Source organism: Pseudorca crassidens, chromosome X, assembly GCF_039906515.1.
Source record: "Pseudorca crassidens isolate mPseCra1 chromosome X, mPseCra1.hap1, whole genome shotgun sequence".
NCBI classification, from domain to species: Eukaryota; Metazoa; Chordata; class Mammalia; order Artiodactyla; family Delphinidae; genus Pseudorca; species Pseudorca crassidens.
Genome location: NC_090317.1, coordinates 21,639,848 through 21,665,036, shown reverse-complemented (window position 1 = coordinate 21,665,036; position 25,189 = coordinate 21,639,848). Strand labels below are relative to the sequence as shown.

The window sequence follows — 25,189 nt, the reverse complement described above, 5'->3', positions numbered from 1 at the left end:
TTTAAATTTTTACTGGGGTATAATTGATTTACAATGTTGTGTTAGTTTCAGGTGTACAGCAAAGTGAATCTATTATACAAGTACATAAATCCACTCTTTTTTTAGAATCTTTTCCCACATAGGCCATTACAGGGTATTGAGTAGAGTGCCCTGTGCTATACAGTAGGTCCTTTTTAGTTATCTTTTTCATATATAGTAGTGTGTATGTGTCAATCCCAATCTTCCAATTTATCCCTCCTCCCTTTACTCACTGGTAACCACAAGTTTATTTTCTACATCTGTAACTCTATTTCGGTTTTGTAGATAAGTTCATTTGTAGCCTTTTTTTAGATTCCACATATAAGCGATATCATATGATATTTGTCTTTCTCTGTGTGACTTACTTCACTCAGTATGAGTATCTCTAGGTCCATCCATGTTGCTGCAATAGCTTGAATTTTTCATTTCCCTGAGTAGTAATGAGGTGAAGCACCCTTTCATGTCCTTTTGGCCCATTTGGATTTCCTTGACTATGAATTGCTTATTCATATATCTTGTCAGTTTTTCTGCTAGGTTTCTTTCCTATTTTTCTCACTGATTTGTAGGGGTTCTTATACATTCTAGATACGAATTCATTCATTCATTTAATCATGGGACTTCCCTGGTGGTCCAGTGCTTAAGACTTCACTTTCCTATGCAGGGGGTGTGGGTTCGATCCCTGGTCAGGGAACTAGGATCCCACATGCCTTGCAGCCAAAAAACCAAAACACTTAATCAATATTTTTCTAGCATCTACTTTGTTCCAGGAACGGTTCTAGGCACTGGGAATGCAAGAATAATCCAAACAGATAAAAATCCCTGCCCTCATGGAACTTACATTCTAGTAGGGGAAGCTAAACAATAAACACAATTGATAAGTAAAATAGATAGAATAATGGATAATGATAAATCCTCTGGAGAAAAAATTAATAGGGAAGAGGGATAGGGAGCATGTGTGTATGGGAGTGGGAAAGGAAATTGTTGAACTGCAATTTTAAGTAAAGTTCTCTAGGAAGACCTCACTGAGAAAGTGAGTTTTGAGCGAAGACCTGAGAAGGTAAGAGTGCAGGCAGAGTGAACAGCAAGTGCAAAGGCCCTGAGGCAAGAGTGTGCCTGGCAAGTCCTAGGAATATCATGGAGCAGTGTTTGATTAAGCAGAGTGAGTTGGAGAGAGTGGTGGGAGAGGAAGTCAGAGAGGTGATGACAGCTAGAGTGTAGAACCTCATAGATTATCCTTTGTTAGTTATATGCATTGAAAACATATTTTCCCAGTCTGTGGCTTGTCTTTTAAGTTGTTTATGTTATCTCGAAGTGCATACATTTTGAAATTTAATGTAGTTAAATGTGTCAATCAATTCCTTTATTGTTTGTGCTTTTTAGTGTCTTAAGTAATCATTCTCGTTCCCTATTCCAAGGTCATAATGATATTCTATTTTCTTCTGAAAGTTGTAAAGATTTGCTTTTCACATTTAGATCTTTATTCCACCAGATATTGATTTTTTTTCTCTGTGGTGTGAGATAGGGATCTAATTTTATAATTTTCCATGTCGATTATCAATAGTTCCAGCACCATTTAGTGGATAATCCATTTTCCCTCACTGATTTGAAATGTCAAATATGCTGCATAACAACTTTCCATATATGTGTAGATCTGTTTTGGGACTCTGTATTTGGTTCCATTGGTCTGTCTACCTCCATACCACACTGTCTTAATTACTATCGGTTTAAATCAGTCTTGAAATATAGGTCATGGTAGATTCTTGAGCAAATGAATAACACAATTGAAACATTACTCTGGGAAGAATATTCTTATGACTGTCAACAGAGTAAAATGGTCAAAGGTGATATCACAAGGGCTTACGCTAAAGTGATGGCAGTTTGAATGGTGAGAAAACAAGGAACCTAAAAGTAATTCCAAAGAACATATTAACAAGATTTGTTGGCTGATTGGCTACAGAGCAATTAGGAGAGAGGAAGCAAGCACATGGCTTTGAAATTTCAAGCCCGGGTCACTGTGTGAAATAACGATGAGTTAGTTTTTTCATCCAATGCTTTGGTAACAATGGGTTATATTAGGCAAGGGATCTGGGCCAGAGATATATATTTGGTCTTTGCCTGCTTAGAGGTGACCTAGAGGGGGACCAAAGAAAGCAAAGGTCTGAGCTTTGGGGATTTTCCCTAGTTAGGTGGTGGAAGGAAGAAGTAGGGGGGGATATCTGAGAGGTATGGTAATCAGTACGGTGCATTCTATTAACCATAACAAGGATTTTTTGAATGGATGACGTAGGTCCTAGTAGCCCCAACACCTTTGAGTTCCCTCATTGGTATGACTGTGCTTTGGTTCTATGGCAATCTTCAAAGTCACCAGAACAAGTCTGTTGTCACAGGCAGCATTGAAAGCGTATCCCTTGCTGGATGTGGGGAAGACGCCCCCGGTCCGACGGGTCTCTCCCTGCAGTTCCGCAGGTTGGCCGCAGGGGGCGGAATCTGCGGCGGCCTGGAAAACTGGCGGGGGCGGGAGGCGCCGCTCTCTCTCGGGTCAGGCTCCCGGCTCCCGGCTCCCGGCTCCCGGCTCCTCGCGCCCGGCACCCCGTGCCCGGCACGGAGCCGTTTCTCTAAGGACGTGCAGCCGAAGCGAGGGGGTGTGAGGACGCGGGAGGCAGTGTCGTCGGATCCGCCCGCAGTCCGCAGCCCCGCCGAGCCTGGAAGCTGCCGGGATGGAGCCGCCGCTCCCGCTTGGAGTCCAGCCCCTTGCCGTATCCGCCTGAGAGAAGGGGGGAGGGGAGGCCGCGCGGGGCGGAGGCGGGGGTCCGCGGGACTGCGGATCGCAGCAGAGGGGCGGCTAGGGGCCGGTCAGGACCCGAGGCCGAGCCGAGCGGGGGAGGGGGGCCAGCGCGGGAGGCGCTGTCTCCGACCCTGGGGAGGGAGGGTGGGCTGAGGGGCGGGAGCTTCCCTCCACCCCACACCGCGGGTCCCCTTCCGGGCAGCGCTTCTAGAAGAGACCCTTGACTAGCGCCTGCATACTATCGAGGGTATGGAGATAAAGGGTCCTGTCCGGGAGCCCTGCGCCCTGACCCTAGTCCAGAGGAACGGGCAGTATGAGTAAGTAACCACCTGATACCCACAGAGAAGGGGAGCCTGCCATTACCTCCCAACCCCAAACCGCGACAAGCCACCCACCCTCCTCCCACTGAGGCTGCGCAGGCAACAGGTTCGGGCCCAGGTGTGACGTGCCATTGCTCTAACCACCGAGCTTTGTCCCCAACTTCCAAGCCGGTGGATTGATTGCTCCTGTCCTTGTGGCTCAGTGGAAGGACTCAATGGGCGGGGAAGCAGGAAGCCTGGGTTCTTAGTTCCTGCCCCTGCAACTGACATGGGTTGTGTAATCCTGGGCTAGTCAGTAAAGCTTTCTGGGCCTTAGTGTCCTCATCAGTTTAATAAAAACATTAACTGCTTTAATTTATAGCCTTTGGAGTTTTAACTGGGAGAATAAATGCGAAAGTGGTTTACAAAAAGTGTAAGTACTGTAGAAACGCTTCATTGTTAACCTTACAGAGGTGCCTTTTCTTAACCTCATTCAGCTGGTTCCTCCAGTCTCACCACCCCCTTATTCCATGTGCTTGGAGGCATATTCATTAATTCAGTAATGGTTTTGTGTAGGCCAGTAACTGCCTCACTTATTGACTTGACAGTTAGAAAAAGTAATGAAATGTGTAGAAATGTAGACATTTGACATTTCATCAGGGTGTGTTACCTTCCACTCTGCCTTGCACATAGGAGCTCAGTAAAGACTGTTGACTGATGGATCAAAAGATTTTGATAAGCCATCACTATACTGCTGATCTCCCTTGCCACTAATGCCTCATCTAAAGTATCCCTGATGACCATCACATATCATAGGTAGGTCCCTATCGCTGTGTGCCCAAGCCACTTCCCCTGGTTGTTCACTGGTTTCTTGACATCAGTGAAGAATTGTTGATCGCTGAAAATTTTTAAATTGTTGATCATTTAAATCCTGCCATCCCCCAACATTGGATTCTGCTTAAAAACAATTTTTCTCAGTCCCTGCTTTTAGATTGTCCAGACTCAGTCTTTATCTATGCTGTCCACTTTACAGAGAAGAAATTCACACTGGCCTAGCCTGCCCTTTTCTGAGGCTCTTGGTGCCACTCTCAACTGGACGTCAACTGGTTCTATGGAGGTAGCTCTTCCCTAGATCCTGCTTGGTCAGTTCTGTTGATGTGATAAATTCATTTTATTTTTCCCAGATTTCATCAAACCCTGGAAGACCAGTTTAATGAAAGTAAATTCAACAGAAAAGTGAATTGAAAAGTGGAACACCACTGCCACTTCCAAAGGCAAGAATAGGGTGGGAAGATGTAAGCCTTGGGCAAATCAGTAAATTTTTTGTGCCTCGGTTTCCTCTTCTTAAAAACAAAATTATAAGGATTAAATAAAATAGCTACATTGTTGAGATGACCACATCCCAGGATCTGGTCCCTTGGTTTGGTAGGTTTGGAACTCTATTCAGCTGATAAGGGAGTGAGCAGCTGGCCTTGAGGTAAAATGCCTCATTCTGTCTGGTCTCTTGTACTGGAAGAACTTTTAACCTTGCAGTGGTAGCTCTCCTGATTATTTGTGTCCTCCCCATAGAGAAATCAAATTCTGTATTCCAGTTCTGTAAAACTTAAGGGTATAGCACAACTAACACTCAATGGCTTGATGTGTATCAGGTACTCTTCTAAGCATTTCATGAATTAGTTCATTTAACCCTCATGTGAGGGTTACTGTGAAATTGTAATATCATCATCATCATCCCCCTTTTCTAGATATAGAAATTGAGGTGCAGAGAGGTTAAGTCATTTGTCTGAGTCATTACATTGTCTGAGAAGTTTCTTTTGAAATCATTTATTGGAGACACCTGATACTGTCAAACCATATATATATATATATATATATATATATATATATATATATATATATATATATATATATATATATATATATCCCTCAAATCCTGGTCTCTTGGGTGCCTTCTCTGACTTGAGTGTCCAGAACTTTTTTACTTTGGGCCTTTTTATCCTAGAACTTGAAGCCTATTGCATTCTTTAGTTCTGTAGTTCCTGCTATCAACCATGGGAGAAATTTACTTGAGAGACTAAAATTACAATTAAAGGTAAGGCTTTTTTGCACACAAGGAATCAAACACTAACATTCATTTTTTCAAGGCAAATGGATTATGATGCCACCTGTTGTTTCATCTTTAACCTTTCTTGAACAAATCAAAGTATTTCCTAGGGATAATGCTGGGTCTGCATTCACAATTTTTTACTCTTTTCTGTTTCCAACTACCAAATTCTGATTTCCATTTTTTTGCCATATACCTATTATTTTTCACCTTTCTGTGTTGAAAGGAATGATTAGATTTAGGTAGAATTTTTATTCTTATTCTTTGCCCTACTCTCTTGTTACAATTTATTTAGTGACTAACATGTAGTAGATATTAAATAAATATTTGTGGAATTAACTTAAATTCCCAGTTTATGTTTTGTGATGGGTATTTTTTTGGGGGGTTGCATTTCTTTTTTAAATTGAGAAATAATTGATGTATAACATTGTATTAGTTTCAGGTTTACAACATAATTACTTGATACTTGTATATATTATGAAATGATCACCACAATAATTCTTGCTAACATTCATCACCACACATAGTCAACAATTTTTTTCTTGTGATGAGAACTTTTTTTTTATAAATTTATTTACTTATTTTTATTTTTGGCTGCATTGGGTCTTCGTTGCTGCGCACAGGCTTTCTCTAGTTGCGGCGAGCAGGGGCTACTCTTCGTTGCGGTGCACAGGCTTCTCATTGCGGTGGCTTCTCTTGTTGCAGAGCATGGGCTCTAGGCACTCAGGCTTTAGTAGTTGTGGCACATGGGCTCAGTAGTTGTGGCACACGGGCTTAGTTGCTCCGTGGCATGTGGGATCTTCCTGGCCCAGGGCTCGAACCTGTGTTCCCTGCATTGGAAGGTGGATTCTTAACCACTGCGCCACCAGTGCAGCCCCGTTGTGATGAGAACCTTTAAGATTTACTCTCTCTCTTTTTTAAAAATAGATCTGTATTGGAGTATAATTGCTTCACAATACCCTGTTAGTTTCTGTTGCACAACAAAGCGAATCAGCCATATGCATACATATGTCCCCATAGCCCCTCCCTGTTGAGCCTCTCTCCCACCCTCCCTATCCTACCACTCTAGGTCATCGCAAAGCACCGGAGCTGATATCCCTGTGCTATGCTGCTGGTTCCCACCAGCCAATTATCTTTTTTTTTTTAAACATCTTTATTGGGGTATAATTGCTTTACAATGGTGTGTTAGTTTCTGCTTTATAACAAAGTGAATCAGTTATACATATACATATGTTCCCATATCTCTTCCCTCTTGCATCTCCCCCCCTCCCACCCTCCCTATCCCACCCCTCCAGGCGGTCACAAAGCACCGAGCTGATATCCCTGTGCTATGCGTCTGCTTCCCACTAGCTATCTACCTTATGTTTGGTAGTGTCCAGTTATCTTACGTTCGGTAGTGTATTGTATGTCGATGCTACTCTCACTTCGCCCTAGCTTCGCCCTCCCACCCGGTGTCCTCAAGTCCATTTTCTATGTCTGCCTCTTTATTCCTGCCCTGCAACTAGGTCCATAAGATTTATTCTCTTAAAAACTTTTAAATATACAGTACACTGTTATTAAGTATAGTCATCACGCTGTACATTACATCCCCATGACTTGTCTATTTTATAACTGGAAATTTGTACCTTTTGACCCCCTTCACCCATTTCATCCCCCCCACCACCACCTGCCTCTGACAACCACCAATCTGTTCTCTGTGTCTGTGAGTTTAGTATTTTGGTTTTTGTTTTTCGATTTCACACATAAGTGAGATCATATGGTATTTGTCTTTCTCTGTCTGACTTATTTCACTTAGCATAATGCCCTCAAGGTCCATCCATGTCATTGTCTGTTTTGTGATGGTTTTTAACAATACAATCCAGATGAATCTTTACTGCTGATGTTCAACACCATTTGTATACTATGTTACTTGGGAATTATATTGGTTTGTGTTCATTTTCCTCAAAGTAAGCTCATCCTCCTTGACCCTTGCTTTGTCAATCTTATCTACTTTCTGGTCTCCATCTGGGTTTATAGGATTCTCTGCTTGACTCATGAACTTTGCAGTTTGAAAAGGGTCTGCCCTATATTCTTGTAGTCACCTTAAAATATTAAACCCCTGCAAATTAGGCAAGCAGGATCAGAGCAGAAAGACAGCATCAACACTTTTATTTCCCTTAGTCCTGTCTAAGCAGTTCCTTTCCCCAAGTTAACTCCTTCAAAGTTAACACATTTGAAAAAAATTTCAAAAAGCTAAAACGATAAGCCTCCCCAAAAGACAACAAAATGGAAATCAAACCTTTCAGAACAATGCCTTCTAATATCACATGTTGAAAAGGTGTATTTAGAAATTCATCTGTTTATAGCTTAATTAAATGTTTGTTTATTCAACCAATATTTATTGAGCATCTATTAGGTAGGTGACAAAACTGAATATGATAGGGTCTTTGCTTTCAAGGAGCTCAAATCTGAGGGAAATAAATGTAACTATAACAGAATGTGTTAAGTGCTCTATTTGAGGGGCAGGCAAAGGGCATGAGGCCAAGTTTCACAGAGGAGGTGATAGTTGAGCTAGGTCTCAGGAACAAAAGAAGAGAGTTCCTGGCAAAAAGAACCACTTGAAGAGTGATTTGGGGGGAAGGTGGGAGATGTTCAGAATGGCCATTTACCAGTAGGTTATACCTTGACTGTGGGCCACTAAGAATAAGTAGTAAATGAAAATTAGTATTTCAGGAGTACATAGGAATTTAGAAATCTTGCATTTCATACTGGGGGGCCAAGTTCAGTCATGCTTACCAGAAGTACTATCATAAAATTAGAAACCATGGGAAAAACACAAGGGATGTAAAGGCAATCTGGTTGTGATATCTGCTACCTTATTGGTCACTGGGATTATTTTGACTGATTCAGCTGGCTGGGCACCTCCTCTTACTTCTCCATGAACCTGTATATTTGTTTGAAGAGATAGAATCATTCTTTGATAAAAGCCATGGGAATATAACCAGAAAGCTAATTGATGAAATTTATAATACATTTATTCAACAAACTTGAGTGACTACTATGTGCCAGGTACTGTACTAGGTGCTAGAAATACTATGGTGAAAAGACAGCCATAGTCCCTGCCCTCATGGACTTCACACCTAGCTATTAGTTCTTGTCTCTGGTATGCGTAATCTGAAGGTGTGTGCACTGTAATTCATGCTCTTAAGTTTGTAAACTGTTTTTAGGACATAGACTACTTTATGTTCTCTATGGCATAGAACTGTGGGTATTCAGATACTGATCACCACTAATATGCTTTTAGACCTAAAGCAATATCATCATGATACTCAGATCCAGGGAACAAGATACAGCAAGTCTAATAAATACAGACTAGATTTGTATAACAACACAGCAATGTATTTTGTCGTTAAATGTTTGAGTTTTTCAGTAGCTATTCGTTGATGCATTCTTCTGTTTCCTAGGCTAATAATCCGGTTGCACAAGAAGGAACAGCATGTTCAAGATATCATTCCTATAAATAGCCACTTTAGATGTGTTCAAGGTACTAGCTTTAATTGCTTAGCTAGTTTTATAATGTTTTTCCTTGGTCATTATTGCTTTGTATAATACCATACATATTTAAATTTGTCACTGCACATAAAATGAAATGTATTACACTCTGTGCAAAAAGATAACATTATTCATCTACCATTGAGAAGATGATAAATGCTTTGTTTAAGAACCCTGAAGGATTATATTGAAATATATATATTCTTACCTGCTACCCTGGCTGGGGTTAGAGATATATGTAGTCTGTTACCTATGTAGGTAGTCTTTTATGCTGATGAACCTATATGTGGATTTAAATCACATTCTTGGGTTTAACTGATACACTGCTCATTGTAAAGTATCAAGGTCACTTGAATTCACATGCGTTCAGCACTTTCTCCCCACACTATTTGAAATTAAAACATTTGGCAACAAGCCTTGCCAGATTGTAATACCTTACACTCAATTGTGCTGATTCTCAAACCTTTGCATTGGTGAATCATAAGAAAATCGACTCTGGGGAGGAAATATTTGGCTTCCTGCCTTCGAATTTGGGGAAAGAGAACAGAAAATCTGTTATTTCATCTGCTACAATGAGACTCAAAAATTGGGAGGTTTGTGTAGGAGGTGTTGCTTCTGTCATTTCACATTGCTCTAGAAAGGAAATAGATTATTAGAGAACAAATGCATTGTGTTTCCAGTGGGTTCATTGGCTTCATCAGACAGGCATTCTGTGTCAGCTGTAGCTTCTTGGAAAACTTGAATCCTACCTTGCATGGCTTCTTTCTTAAACTACATTCAACTTTTTTTTATCACCAAACTAATATATATATATACTGTAAAAAGTTTGGAAAGAACAGAAAATTATAAAGGAAATAAGTAAATTCACATCCTTCAGAGATAAACACCTAACATTTTCCTTTTTTCTACACCTGCAACTTTTAGGGTGGGTTGGACTCATTCTGTATGTAGATTTTTGTCTGTTCCACATGCCATCATATTATAAGTGCTTTTACATGCTATTAATAGCTGTATACTATTCCATTTTATGAATGGCCTATACTGTAGTTATTCCCGGTGTTTGACATTCAGGTTATTTTTTGTTAGTATAAATAAGTAACGAATCTTCCTGCATGTCTCTTATTTCCTTAGGATTTATCTCTGTAAGTAGAAATACTAAGTGGGCATGACCTTTTAAGAGAGCATGTATTAAGAATTAAAAATACCCACAGTGAATAGAATACACATTGTATAGAAGAATGAAGTCTTTTATTTAGCCATTTAGCCTGTCCTGTGTGAGAGAGACATATTGAACGAGGCACCTGCATGCTATAGTAAGTTACTGTGGTCACCTCACTTTTCATAGTATAGTACCCTTTGTTACATGCTCAGCCCTTTAAGGAGGAGAAAAGCCAAAGAACATGACGTTAGTATCCTATTAACTCTATACCTTTTTGTGCTATCAGTACTTCTAGAGTCTTGTTTACCCTGTTTCTCTTAGTCTTATTTTTAATAAGAAATAGATGGCAGGTTGCTAGATTGGAATCTAGGAAAATATGTGTGCACACACACAGTAGTTCCGCATGACAAAAGGAACGGTTACCTCCTTGAGTTTTCACATCCTTTGTTTCCCAACCTGTACATCTATTTTGAAAAGTCTCTAAGTACTTCGATTTTAAAGAATTAAAGTTATCAAAGAGCAGTTGTGAACATGTAATACCGATGCCCTGATGCACTGTTGTCCCTTGCTTCATTCATCATGCTAGTAAAAGTATCAAGACTATTCTCTAATATTAGACAACTTAGGTAATTATCAGTTGCTTCTGTTGCACCTGAGTAATGGAGCCAAATATACAATCCAGGCTAGTGAGGGAACTAGAAAAGGCTGAGCCTACTACATTTGGCCAAGGTAGATCCAAACGAATCCCAAGGAGTCAGTACCCAGAGTTTAACTAGCCAGGAGGGTCGGGCAGATGCCGTTGGCCAAATCCAGGGAAGTCAGAGAGGAAGAGATGGGTTGGGTCTAGACACTAGAGGTAAGGAAGGAAGTCCAGGTGAGCCATAGGAAAGAGGACTCTGAACTTGGAGACTGTTCTTTGGCCCATTTTATACTTCCGTGTTGGGTGTGGTAAGCCTTGGATCCACAAGTGTTAATGGTAGACTGAAGATAAAGAACTTCAAGTATTCTCCGCTCCTGTATGGGACAGGGGTGGAGGTAATGAGGTCCTTGGGAAATTTTCAGAGACTAGATTTGAGTTAAGAAGGTAATTCACCTTTAGGCCTTTGGGGTCACTTTCTCGGCTTTTTATAAGAATTATCTAAGTGATACAGTTAGATTATATTAAGTTAGTGTGTTATAGTTGAGGGGAATTAAACACCTTCACTTGGATTAACATGTTATATTCCCTACTATTGTCATTGCTTGATTTGCTTTGAGGCATTCCATGTGGTTACTTGTTCAGTTAATTTTTCTTTTAGTTGAATTGCTCATAGTCTTTAGAACGTAGTGCTGTTAAAATCCCCTTTAAAAATGCTAAACAAAAAAGCAAAGGATTTTTATAATGTGTTCTAAAACCTAGGAGTGGTGATTGAGAGAAGTAGTTATTTAGTTAGGTGTATACTTCTTTTGGTTGAAATGAATGGTTTTCTCTTCCCTGATTCTGTTCTTTCTTCTTTTCCTTCAGAAGCAGAAGAAACTCTTTTGATTGACATAGCTTCAAACAGTGAGTATCTTTCTGAATGGAGTTGATTTTCATTCAACAAATATTTACTTGAATACCTACTGTATTTAAGACACCTTTTTTGCACAACTTTTATCTTACCATTTTATCCTGTATTCTCCATTTTCTTAAGGCAGCCATACAAATTAGCATTACCTCCCAAAAACATTTAGCCTAAGCTTAAGTAAAAGCAGGTGGCTGGCAAGAATCTTTAAAAAGTTGAAAATATGATCTGCTTTTCTAATGCTGAACTTCTTTGAACTACCAGTATTGTTGCTATCAGTTAAGTCATTACTGTGGAATTGAAAATTGTAGGAGGGGCCAGAAAGTGTTTAAAGCACATAAGGTTTATGAGTGTTTTTTTCAACTGCTGTTATGTTTTAAGCTTTTCTCCCCCCATCCATTTTTTATTTTTGCATGTTAAATCATAATGTTTTCCTTTGTTTGTTATATTATTTGGGGAGACTACAGAGTCCCTCTTGTACCAGGGATACCTTTTTTTTTTTCTTAAAATAATTTTGGTCTTTTATTTAAGCCCATCCTCTCAAGGCATTTCTTTATCAGCGAGAACATGGTCTTCCTTCTCACTGTTTCTGTTCTCTCATTTTTATCTGTTTGAAGCAAATCATCACTGACTTTCTGTGCAAGCTGTTCTCCATTTATCATCTAAAATTGTACTCTGTTAACATAGGGAGGAGAAAATGGGCACTTGAAAGCTACTGTATCTACTCTGTGTTTGCTGTGGGAAAGAGTATATGACCACATGAATCTAAATCAAATGGGTTACCTTATCTCTTGGCTGAGTCCTTGGATGAGTGGGGCTTGGCCCTTAGCTTGGGACTATCAGTTTATACATAATTTTGCTTAGACACAGTCCCTGTCCTTGGCACTATTATTTTGTATTGCGAAGTTTAGATAGACTTTTTCTGGTTTGGGTTTATTAATTCTTTCTTTTGGTCATAGATTTTGGAAGTCTTAAGGGTTGATCCTGAAAGGCTGAGCACTTCCAGCTTCTAGCTTCTACTGCACATATCCAAGAGAGCAAATAACTTAATAGCTATGTCTTATTGTACAGAAAAAGCAGAAGGCAAGAACAGCACTAATAAAGCAAAATTTGAGCAAAGTTTGTTCAGCAGTGACTGACATTGCTGCTGAAATTAGATACCTAAATGTCCTGTTCTTAGTGTGGAAATAGGTATTTGATCCAAAGCTGAAAAGTTAAACTGAGCTGTGCCTTTACAGGTAATACATCCTCATTATGTACAATTTGGAAAATTCAGAAAAGTTTGGAGTATCAAATTAAAATTATGCTCCTGAGACTTAGAGATCACCACTGTAATTAACATTTTTATGTATCTCCTTCCAGTCTTTTATTTATATTTTTACATAGTTGGAATCCTCATATGTAGTTTTTATCCTGCATTTTCATTTAACAGTATATTGTGACCTTTTCTCATGTCATTTAAAATTATTTAAAAACATGATTTTTTTTCTTTTTTTTTAGTATTAGTTATTTTATTTGTTTGTTTGGTTTTTTATACTGCAGGTTCTTATTAGTCATCAATTTTATACACATCAGTGTCAAGCCCAATCACCCAATTCAGCACACCACCATCCCCACCCCACCGCGGTTTTCCCCCGTTGGTGTCCATACGTCCATTCTCTACATCTGTATCTCAACTTCTGCCTTGCAAATCGATTCATCTGTACCATGTTTCTAGGTTCCACATACATGCATTAATATACGATATTTGTTTTTTGCTTTCTGACTTACTTCACCCTGTATGACAGTCTCTAGATCCGTCCACGTCTCAACAAATGACTCAATTTTGTTCCTTTTTATGGCTGAGTAATAGTCCATTGTATATATGTACAACAACTTCTTTATCCATTCGTCTGTCGATGGGCATTTAGGTTGCTTCCATGACCTGGCTATTGTAAATAGTGCTGCAATGAACATTGCGGTGCATGTGTCTTTTTGAATTATGGTTTTCTCTGGGTATATGCCCAGTAGTGGGATTGCTGGATCATATGGTCATTCTATTTTTAGTTTTTTAAGGAACCTCCATACTGTTCTCCATAGTGGCTGTATCAATTTACATTCCCACCAAGAGTGCAAGAGGGTTCCCTTTTCTCCACACCCTCTCCACCATTTGTTGTTTGTAGATTTTCTGATGATGCCCATTCTAACTGGTGTGAGATGATACCTCATTGTAGTTTTCATTTGCATTTCTCTAATAATTAGTGATGTTGAGCAGCTTTTCATGTGCTTCTTGGCCATCTGTATGTCTCCTTTGGAGAAATGTCTATTTAGGTCTTCTGCCCATTTTGGATTGGGTTGTTTGTTTTTTTACTATTGAACTGCATTAGCTGTTTATATATTTTGGAGATTAATCCTTTGTCCATTGATTCGTTTGCAAATATTTTCTCCCATTCTGAGGGTTATCTTTTAGTCTTGTTTATGGTTTCCTTTGCTGTGGAAACTTCAGATGTAGCTTTAAAGTTTCATTAGGTCCCATTTATTTATTTTTGTTTTTATTTCCATTACTCTAGGAGGTGGACCAAAAAAAAAGTTGCTGTGATTTATGTCAAAGAGTGTTCTTCCTCTGTTTTCCTCTGAGAGTTTTATAGTGTCTGTTCTTACATTTAGGTCTCTAATCCATTTTGAGTTTATTTTTGTGTATGGTGTTAGGGAGTGTTATAATTTCATTCTTTTACATGTAGCTGTCATGTTTTCCCAGTACCACTTAGTGAAGAGACTGTCTTTTCTCCATTGTATATCCTTGCCTCCTTTGTCATAGATTAGTTGACCATAGGTGTGTGGATTTATCTCTGGGATTTCTATCCTGTTCCATTGATCTATATTTCTGTTTTTGTGCCAGTACCATATTGTCTTGATTACTGTAGCTTTGCAGTATAGTCTGAAGTCAGGGAGTCTGATTCCTCCAGCTCCGTTTTTTTCCCTCAAGACTACTTTTGCTATTCAGGGTCTTTTGTGTCTCCATACAAATTTTAAGATGATTTGTTTTAGTTCCGTAAAAAATGCCATTGGTAATTTGATAGGGATTGCATTGAATCTGTAGATTCCTTTGGGTAGTATAGTCATTTTCACAATATTGATTCTTCCAATCCAAGAACATGGTATATCTCTCCATCTGTTGGTATCATCTTTAAGTTCTTTCATCAGTGTCTTATAGTTTTCTGCATACAGGTCTTTTGTCTCCCTAGGTAGGTTTATTCCTAGGTGTTTTATTCTTTTTGTTGCAATGGTAAATGGGAGTGTTGCCATAATTTCTCTTTCAGATTTTTCATCATTAGTGTATAGGAATGCAAGAGATTTCTGTGCATTAATTTTGTATCCTGCAACTTTACCAAATTCATTGATTAGCTCTAGTAGTTTTCTGGTGGCATTTTTAGGATTCTCTATGTATAGTATCATGCCATCTGCAACCAGTGACAGTTTTACTTCTTTTCCAATTTGTATTCCTTTTATTTCTTTTTCTTCTCTGATTGCCGTGGCTAGGACTTCCAAAACTATGTTGAATAATAGTGGTGAGAGTGGACATCCTTGTCTCGTTCCTGATCTTAGAGGAAATGCTTTCAGTTTTTCACCATTGACAATGATGTTCGCTGTGGGTTTGTCGTATATGGGCTTTATTATGTTGAGGTAGGTTCCCTCTATGCCCACTTTCTGGAGAGTTTTTATCATAAATGGGTGTTGAATTTTGTCAAAAGCTTTTCCTGCATCTATTGAGATGATCATGGTCTTTATTCTTCAGTTTGTTAGTATGGTGTATCACATTGATTGATTTGCATATATTGAAGAATCCTTGCATCCCTGGAATAAATCCCACTTGATCGTGGTGTATGATCCTTTTAAAGTGTTGTTGGATTCTGTTTGCTAGTATTTTGTTGAGGATTTTTGCATCTATATTCAGCAGTGATATTGGTCTGTAATTTTCTTTTTTTGTAGGATCTTTGTCTGGTTTTGGTATCAGGGTGATGGTGGCCTCATAGAATGAGTTTGGGAGTGTTCCTTCCTCTGCAGTTTTTTGGAAGAGTTTGAGAAGGATGGGTGTTACCTCTTCTCTAAATGTTTGATAGAATTCACCTGTGAAGCCATCTGGTCCTGGACTTTTGTTTATTGGAAGATTTTTAATCACAGTTTCAACTTCATTACTTGTGATTGGTCTGCTCATATTTTCTGTTTCTTCCTGGTTCAGTCTTGGAAGGTTATACCTTTCTAAGAATTTGTCCATTTCTTCCAGGTTGTCCATTTTATTGGCATAGAGTTGCTTGTAGTAGTCTCTTAGGACGCTTTGTATTTCTGCGGTGTCTGTTGTAACTTCTCCTTTTTCCTTTCTAATTTTATTGATTGGAGTCCTCCCTCTTTTTCTTGATGAGTCTGGCTAATGGTTTATCAAGTTTGTTTATCTTCTCAAAGAAACAGCTTTTAGTTTTATTGATCTTTGCTATTGTTTTCTTTGTTTCTATTTCATTTATTTCTGCTCTGATCTTTATGATTTCTTTCCTTCTGCTAACTTTGGGTTTTGTTTGTTCTTCTTTCTCTAGTTCCTTTAGGTGTGAGTTTAGATTGTTTACTTGAGATTTTTCTTGTTTCTTGAGGTAGGCTTGTATAGCTATAAAATTCCCTCTTAGAACTGCTTTTGCTGCATCCCATAGGTTTTGGATTGTCGTGTTTTCATTGTCATTTGTCTCTAGGTAGGTTTTTATTTCCTCTTTGATTTCTTCAGTGATCTCTTGGTTATTTAGTAACGTATTGTTTAGCCTCCATGTGTTTGTGTTTTTTACGGTTTTTCCCCTGTAATTCATTTCTAGTCTCATAGCTTTGTGGTCAGAAAAGATGCTTGATATGATTTCAATTTTCTTAAATTTACTGAGGCTTGATTTGTGACCCAAGATGTGATCTATCCAGGAGAATGTTCCGTGCGCACTTGAGAAGAAAGTGTAATCTGCTGTTTTTGGATGGAATGTCCTATAAATATCAATTAAATCTATCTGGTCTATTGTGTCATTTAAAGCTTGTGTTTCGTTATTAATTTTCTGTTTGGATGATCTGTCCATTGGTGTAAGTGAGGTGTTCAAGTCCCCCACTATTATTGTGTTACTGTCAATTTCCTCTTTTATAGCTGTTAGCAGTTGCCTTATGTATTGCGGTGCTCCTGTGTTGGGTGCATATATATTTATAATTGTTATATCTTCTTCTTGGATTGATCCCTTGACCATTATGTAGTGTTCTTCCTTGTCTCTTGTAACATTCTTTATTTTAAAGTCTATTTTATCCGATATGAGTATTGCTACTCCAGCTTTCTTTTGATTTCCATTTGCATGGAATATCTTTTTCCAACCCCTCACTTTCAGTCTGTATGTTTCTCTAGGTCTGAAGTGAGTCTCTTATAGACAGCATATATATGGGTCTTGTTTTTGTATCCATTCAGTGAGTCTGTGTCTTTGGGTTGGAGCATTTAATCCATTCACGTTTAAGGTAATTATCAATATGTATGTTCCTATGACCATTTTCTTAATTGTTTTGGGTTTGTTTTTGTAGGTCCCTTTCTTCTCTTGTGTTTCCCACTTAGAGAAGTTCCTTTAGCATTTGTTGTAGAGCTGGTTTGGTGGTGCTGAATTCTCTTAGCTTTTGCTTGTCTGTAAAGCTTTTGATTTCTCCATCGAATCTGAATGAGATCCTTGCCGGGTAGAGTAATCTTGGTTGTAGGTTCTTCCCTTTCATCACTTTAAGTATATCATGCCACTCCCTTCTGGCTTGTAGAGTTTCTGCAGAGAAATCAGCCGTTAACCTTATGGGAGTTCCCTTGTATGTTATTTGTCGTTTTTCCCTTGCGCTTTGACTAATTTTTCTTTGTCTTTAATTTTTGCCAATTTGATTACTATGTGTTTCTGTGTGTTTCTCTTTGGGTTTATCCTTTATTGGACTCGCTGCACTTCCTGGACCTGGGTGGCCATTTCCTTTCCCATGTTAGGGAAGTTTTCGGCTATAATCTCTTCAAATATTTTCTCGGGTCCTTTCTCTCTCTCTTCTCCTTCTGGGACCCCTATAATGCGAATGTTCTTGCGTCTCATGTTGTCTTAGTGGTCTCTTAGGCTGTCTTCATTTCTTTTCATTCTTTTTTCTTTAGTCTGTTCCGCAGCAGTGAATTCCACCATTCTGTCTTTCCGGTCACTTATCCGTTCTTCTGCCTCAGTTATTCTGCTATTGATTCCTTCTAGTGTAGCTTTCATCTCAGTTATTGTGGTGTTCATCTCTGGTCTTTAATTCTTCTAGATGTTTGTTCTTTTATTCTTCTAAGTCTTTGTTAAACATTTCTTGCATCTTCTCCATCTTTGCCTCCATTCTTTTTCCGAGGTCCTGGATCATCTTCACTATCATTATTCTGAATTCTTTTTCTGGAAGGTTGCCTATCTCCACTTCATTTAGTTGTTTTTCTGGGGTTTTATATTGTTCCTTCATCTGGTATATAGCCCTCTGCCTTTTCATCTTGTCTGTCTTCCTGTGAATGTGGTTTTTGTTCCACAGGCTGCAGGATTGTAGTTCTTCTTGCTTCTGCTGTCTGCCGTCTGGTGGATGAGGCTATCTAAGAGGCTTGATGGGAGGGACTGGTGGTGGGTAGAGCTGACTGTTGCTCTGGTGGGCAGAGCTCAGTAAAACTTTAATCCACTTGACTGTTGATGGGTGGGGCTGGGTTCCCTCCCTGTTGGTTGTTTGGCCTGAGGCAACCCAACACTGGAGCCTACCTGGGCTCTTTGGTGGGGCTAATGACAGATTCTGGGAGGGCTCACACCAACGAGTACTTCCTAGTACTTCTGCTTCCAGTGTCCTTGTCCCCACGGTGAAACAGAGCCACCCCCCCGCCTCTGCAGGAGACCCTCCAACACTAGCAGGTAGGTCTGGTTCAGTCCCCCCCGGGGTCACTGCTCCTTCCCCTGGGTCCCGATGCGCACACTACTTTGTGTGTGCCCTCCAAGAGTGGAGTCTCTGTTTCCCCCAGTCCTGTCGAAGTCCTGCAGTCAAATCCCACTAGGCTTCAAAGTCTGATTCTCTAGGAATTCCTCCTCCCATTGCCGGACCCCCAGGTTGGGAAGCCTGACGTGGGGCTCAGAACCTTCACTCCGGTGGGTGGACTTCTGTGGTATAATTGTTCGGCAGTCTGTGAGTCACCCACCCACCAGTTATGGGATTTGATTTTACTGTGATTGTGCCCCTCCTACCGTCTCATTGTGGCTTCTCCTTTGTCTTTGGATGTGGGGTATCTTTTTTGGTAAGTTCCAGTGTCTTCCTGTCGATGATTGTCTGGCAGCTAGTTGTGATTCTGGTGTTCCCGCAAGAGAGAGTGAGAGCTCGTCCTTCTACTCCGCCATCTTGTTTCCTCCAAAACCATGATTTTTAATGGCTAATATTTCACCATAGATATGCACCAAATTTTATTAAATTAACTCCTTTATAAAATTAAGTCACTGTCAAGGAACATGGTATATCTATCTCTACTTACTCAGTTTCTCTTTATATCTCTCAGTAACATTTTGTGGTTTCTTCATAGCTATCATACATTTGTAGGTTAACTGTTTTTTGATGGATTTTATTTGTTTGCTGCTATTGTCAGTGGAACCTTTTTTCTCTTATCTTCTAATTGCTTATTACTAGTATACAGAGCAGCTGTTGAATTTTAGATATTTACCTTTTATCCAGCCACTTTACAGAAATTTATTTTTATTTTGGGGGGGCTGTTTATTTTCTTTTTTGGTTTTGATAGACAGCCCTAGTCATCTGCAAGTAGTAGTTTTGTCTCTTTCTAGTAGCTATAACTATTAGTTTTGCTTCATGTCTCATTACACCAACAAGAATTTGGAGATCAACGTTAAATAATGATGATGATTTATGTTTAGGTCCTGGTTTCAGTGAGAATGCCTCAAGTGGTGCTTCACTGTTGAGGATGTTGTTGCCTGTTGATTTGATAGGGTTTTTTAAAACCATGTTAAGAAACTGCATTTATTTCAAGTTTGTGTGGTTTTTAAAATGGTGAATGTATATTGAATTTTATCAAACGTCTTTTGTATTTATAGAGATAGTTATATTGTTCTTCCTTATTTGACCTATTGATGGACTGTATTACACTAATTCCCTAATATTAAACCCTCTTTTATTCATTATTCAACAAATATTTGTCGAGTGCCTTCTATTTGCCAGGCACTATTCTAAGTGCTGCACAATCAGTAGAGAACAGCATAGGTAAGGTTGCTCCTCCAGCCTTGGTTCTTGCTTCTGTGCTGTTTGATGCTAGTGTCACGTAGATGCCTATAACCCATTAATGCATTCCATAAACATGTGAATACCTTTCATGTGCCAGACGCTGTGTTCTGGGGATATAGCAGAAAGCAATGTAGTCATGGTACTTCATGAAACTTAGTGAAGGAAACAGAATTTAAACTGATAAGGTATAGTCGTATCATTGCAGGGGGGTTTTTTGGTTTGTTTTGGTGGGGTTATTTTGGCCACACCGCGTGGTTTGTGGGATTTCAGTTTCCTGACCAGGGATCAAACCCAGGCCCTCTGCAGTGGAAGCCCAGGATCCTAATCACTGGACTGCCAGGGAATTGCCCATAATTGCAGTTTTGATAAATGCTATCAAGGAGAAATACAGAGAGTTTATAAGAGTGCTAACTAAATTAGGCAGGGTACTCAGGGAAGGCCTCTTTGAAGAAGTGACATTTAAATTGAGACCAGAGGGGATAAGTAAGAGACAGGTGAAAATGGGGAAGAGTATTCCAGGTAAAAGGAACTGCATGTGAAAAGGCCCCAATTTGGGAAGTAGTTTGACACTTTCTTTGAAATGAAAGAAGGCCAGGATGCCTGAAAGAAGGCTCAGGCACAAGGTAGGACAGGCTAGGACCAGATCCAGTAGGGTCTCGTAAGCCATGATAAGGAATCTGGATTTACAGATTTCTAAAAATTGAAAGAATATGAAGGATTTTATGCCTATGTTTGGGTGCCAGTTAGGAGCCTCCTTCAGTAGTTTAAGCTAGAGAGTAAGAATGGAGAGAAGTGGACAGATCTGATAAATGTTTTTGGAGGTTAAATCAACAGAGGTTGGTGTGGGTGCAGGGGGTGAGCAGAAGTGTCAAGGATGAATCCGAGATTTCTGGCATGAATGTGGATGGTGGTACCATTTGCAGAAATAAGAACGTTGAAGGAGGAATGAGTTTTCCTGGGGTAGGGGTCACGAATTCAGTTTTAGCTATGTTTACTTTGAGATTTCTTTGAGACATCTGAGTGTAGGTGATAAATTGGCAGTTGAATGTATGCATCTGAAGCTCAGAAGTAAAGTCTGGGTCTCTAGCACATAGAGGGTATTTGAAACCATGAGAGATGATGTGACTGTATATAGAGCTGTGCTCTCAGATACCATAGCCACTAGTCATATGTGCCTATTTAAATTAGTTAGAACGAAATTAGAAAATCAGTTTCTCAGTTCCTCAGCACTCCTCAAGTACTCCTTAGCCACATGGGGTCATTGGCTACCATATTGGACAGTGCAGTTAAAGAACATGTCCATCATCACAGAAAGTCCTATTGGACAGTGCTGATACACAGTGAGAAAAAGGTTTAAGATTGAACTCACTCTACTTTTTAAAGTTCAGATAGAGGAGGAGATGCTTCAAAGGGCACTTAAAATTAGTGACCAAAGAGAGAGATAAACTAGATGAGCATGGTGTCATAGAAGCCTTTGGAAGAGACTGTTTCAAGGAGGGGTCAAGTGTTGATTTCTGCTGCTAGGTCTGATAAGATGACTGAAGAGTATCCATTGGATTTAGCACTATGGAGATCATTGGTGACCTTAACAAAGCAATTTCAGAGGGGTGGTAGGAGCCAAAGTCATATTGGAGTGGATTAAAGAGAGAAATGGCAGGTGAGCAGGTAGCAACTGTGTGTCTTTTAAAGCTTGACTGCAAAGGGGGAATGTAGAGGTGGACCGGAGTTGGAGGAAGATATGGGGTCCAGGAAGGTTTTTTGTTTTTTAAATGAGGAGGATTTAGAACATGATTTATTTTAATGCTGATGAGAAGGAGCCTGTGTGAGGAAGAGGTTAAAGCTACGTGGGGGAGGTGTCTAGAGAATGACTGTGAGATTCCTGAGAGAACCTGAGGGGTTGCAATTCAAAAAGAAGATGGCCTTTGATAGGAGGACTCCTCCTTCGTGCATCAGAAGAGAAAGGAGAAGATGAGTACAGATACAGGTAGGTTTCCATGTGATGGCTTCCGTTTCCTCTGAGGTATGAGGTAAAGCTCATAAAGTATGAAGAAGAGAGCTTGAGAAGAGGGGGATCCAAAGATTGAGGATAAATGAGAAGGTGTGAATAGTGGTTCCAAATAGTAGTGGGAGACAAGTGGACTATGGAAACTTAGATTGCTTCCTATCATATAGGGCCCCGTTGAGGTTAGCAGTCAATTTATAATGGTGTGTGTGTGTGTGTGTGTGTACGCGCACGTGTGTATGTATGTGTGTGCGTGTGTGTATGTGTGTGTGTGCGTGTGCGTGTACGTATGTGTGTGTGCGTGTGTGCGCGTGTGTGTGTGTGTGTGGTTTTACTCCCTGAGACGTAAGTACAGAGAAGGCAGTTAGTTTGATTTCTGAGGGTTGGGAGTTAGCCAGATAGGTGTTAGCCAAAACAGAGTGAGAGTGGTAAGGCAGTTCTGGGTTTTTGCAACAGAGTGAAACGATGGCATCTGTTTGATAAAAAGGGAAGTGAAAGCAGGAGGAAGTGAATGGATACTGAGAAAGTGGAGGGATCAGTGCGCTGGAGGTTCCCATAAGAGCAGGTAAGCTGGAAGGAGTAACAGTTCAGAGTGGGATATTTGAATTAGAGATTTATGAGGTGATGGTGTTTCTGTGATGAAAGGTCCAGGGTAGAACTGAGGCAGCCCCAGTAGGGACTGAGGGAGTAGGTGGCTGAGGTGGAGGGGCAAGGTCATTGGATGAGGAAGTTGAAGGTGTTGACTGAGCTTTCTGTGCTAATTTTTCAGGGACGCAAAGTTAAAGCAGGGCTGTGAGTGGAGAGGAAGTCTTAATCAGGCCTGGATTTGGAAGTTTCTGGGAAGTTGGTACATGATTCCATGGAGGAGGGAAGGGAAGAAGCTGGCATAGCCCAGTGGGTGAGCCTCAAAGGAGAAGGGATTTTTCATGAGGGAGGAGGAGAGGGAATGGTCTGGAGATGGCATTAGGACAAATAAGGACATCAGTCTTAAATTACATAGGGTGTGAAAGGCTATAAATAGCCTCTAGTTCAGAGGGCCACAGCGGGAGCTAGTCTCAGGGCCCAGCCAGTTTGCAGGTGACTCTGATTTTCAGTCTGGATGCACTAGACCACCTGGAGGAGTGTTTTAGAAACTCCCAGTGCCTGGGCTTCACCCCCAGAGATTCTGTTTTCTTGGCCTGGGATGGGGCCCCAAGTGGCAGTATTTCCTAAAAGCGCCTCTGGTAATTCTAATGCACGCTTAGTTGAGAACTACTGAGAGATGCAGGAGTATTCAGAGGAGAAATTGAAGATAGAGGAGTGTTTGCTGATCACAAAGAGGCCAGAGGGGCTGGAAGGGAGGAGAGTAGAAGGTTGCGTGGTGGGGGTAATTTGTCCTCTTTCCCATGCAACGTGGTGAGAGAGCATCTAGTGTTACTTTGTAAGCAATTTCTGGAATCTTTTGTCCGTTAAATGGGTCAGTTTATTTTTTATATTTGCTAAAATATATCTTTCAAGGATTGTGGGACAGAGAGAATATGTGTTCTTGTTCTAAGTCTGTATCAGGTAGGAACTGCTCTTTTTAAATTTTTTTCTACTTTTAATATAAATTATCTGAGAAAGAGAGGACTACTTGTGCCCTGAAGGAGGTTTTCCCATCGTATCTTCAAGGCTGCTCTAATTGACAGTCCTTATTCATGCCCCCTCTTTTTTTCTCCACTTTACAGTGGCACCCCCGTTAATTTTCTTATTGCTGGTCCTCTTGGGTGCCTTCTTTTTCATTTTTTCCTCTATGTTTATCTCTTTTATTCTGATCACTAAATATCTGTGAATACAGAAACTTAAAGAAATGCAAAGAAAGAGTCAAAGGTTCAGAAGTGGATTTCTACCATAAGAAACTAGGATTTTCATTTTATTTTCTCACCTCTTTGTTATTTACAAGTGTGAAAGAGTCCAGTTTGGGAGTCATTAAATGCCTTCTGTCTGTGAAGTCTGATGTCATTGTTATCAATAAAGTGACCGATGAGCCCGGTTTGCCTGGGACTTTCCCGGTCTTAGCTTTGGAAGTCTTGAGTCCTGAGAAGTCCCTCTGTCCCAAACAACCCTGGGAGACCATTGAGAGTGTTGTGTTGGATAACCGGTATGTGCAGCCTGCCTCTTGCCCTTAAGGAGCTTATCGTTTCCAGGGCCATGAGAAAGCAATAAATGTAATAAATCAGTTAAAATAAGAATGTAAACAAGGACATGGGTTTCCTGGGTCACCATATCCAGACAGTTGATGGTAAATAGAGGGCATTAGAAAAGGGGAGACAGTATGTTATATACATAAGAAACTAAAGTCCCAGATAACTTTGCTTCTAATTATACTGTTTTCCAACTGACTCTACTTGAACCAGACCACTCCTGGACATGGGTCATTATATTGTTTTTGTGAGTTTATTCAAGACATACATTTTTCACTTGAGGTAAATGAGGTATAGATGCTTCTTTTCAGAATAATTCAAACCAATCCCATTATGCTTTTTTTTTAATTAGCTTATAAATTCAATTGCCTGGGTACAGTCTGTACCTAGGAACAAACCATCATATTTCCTTTTTTCCCTTCACACTTCAGAGACTCTTACTATATGATTTGGATTTGAAGTGCTAGGAATTTCCAGCTAGGAGATGGGAGGAGGGTGGTTGAGAAATTGATCTTCTGCTAGATTTTGGAGGTTCCTACAGTGACATTTGAGCAATATATCAGAAAGTAGGAAACTGTGATTTCAGTACATACCATATCACTCTATCGGGCTGCTCATTTACACAGTTTATCAGCCTTCACTAGATTTTCCTCTGTGCATCACCCCCAGCACCACCACCACACCCAGTCCCTTGATCTTATAGGCATGCTTCACACGTTAGCGGTCTGGAATATTTGCAATCTGGACCTTCTCCTATTAAATTGGTAAGTTGAAAATATCCCAAGAAAACATTATTTTCCGTAGCTATATGTACATGGATTTCCATTCTTTTTAGGTGGCTGCAAAATTCGGATTCAGGGGGACTGGACCAGAGAGCGCCGCTTTGAAATCCCTGATGAGGAACGCTGTCTGAAGTTCCTCTCAGAGGTCCTTGCTGCTCAGGAAGGTAACTCAAGCCTCAGCAGTTTTCTTTCTACTACTTGCATGGGACATGCTGTACAGAGGCAAGTGGCCATTAGCAAAGTACCTCACCCCTAGAGCCTTGATAGGCGATTTTTTTTTTTCTTCAGGAATGGCCCCAGGGATAGGTTAGGGAATAAGTCTATTCAGCTTTAAGGACACTGAGTCAATTTCCAGAATCTTCAGTTTCATTCCTTGGACAGCTTACTGCAGACTGTAATCCTCCTTTGGTCCCCGATGATCCCAGAGCTGCCCTCATTTTCTTAGTCTCTCCCTTTGTGTTCAAGAATGGCGCTGGCCCCTGCACTTGAGTGCTGAGTGAATGGCCTTTGGTTATGGTAT

At 40.1% G+C, this 25,189-nt stretch overlaps 1 protein-coding gene across 4 annotated transcripts in view; it reads left to right on the top strand.

The window, feature by feature from the left end:
* Positions 1 to 2,598: 2,598 nt before the first annotated feature.
* Positions 2,599 to 25,189, top strand: part of OCRL (OCRL inositol polyphosphate-5-phosphatase) — a 56,646-nt gene continuing 34,055 nt past the window's right edge. For 2 of the 4 annotated variants that reach the window (XM_067724146.1, XM_067724144.1), the window contains exons 1-5: positions 2,599 to 2,774; positions 3,041 to 3,120; positions 8,650 to 8,729; positions 11,401 to 11,439; positions 24,723 to 24,833. In XM_067724146.1, coding sequence (XP_067580247.1) covers positions 2,736 to 2,774; positions 3,041 to 3,120; positions 8,650 to 8,729; positions 11,401 to 11,439; positions 24,723 to 24,833 — 349 coding nt within the window. In that variant the 5' untranslated portion in view covers positions 2,599 to 2,735. Of the gene's footprint in view, positions 2,775 to 3,040; positions 3,121 to 3,883; positions 3,919 to 8,649; positions 8,730 to 11,400; positions 11,440 to 24,722; positions 24,834 to 25,189 lie in introns of those variants that run through there. The other 2 variants (XM_067724145.1, XM_067724147.1) reach the window with 2 other exon arrangements.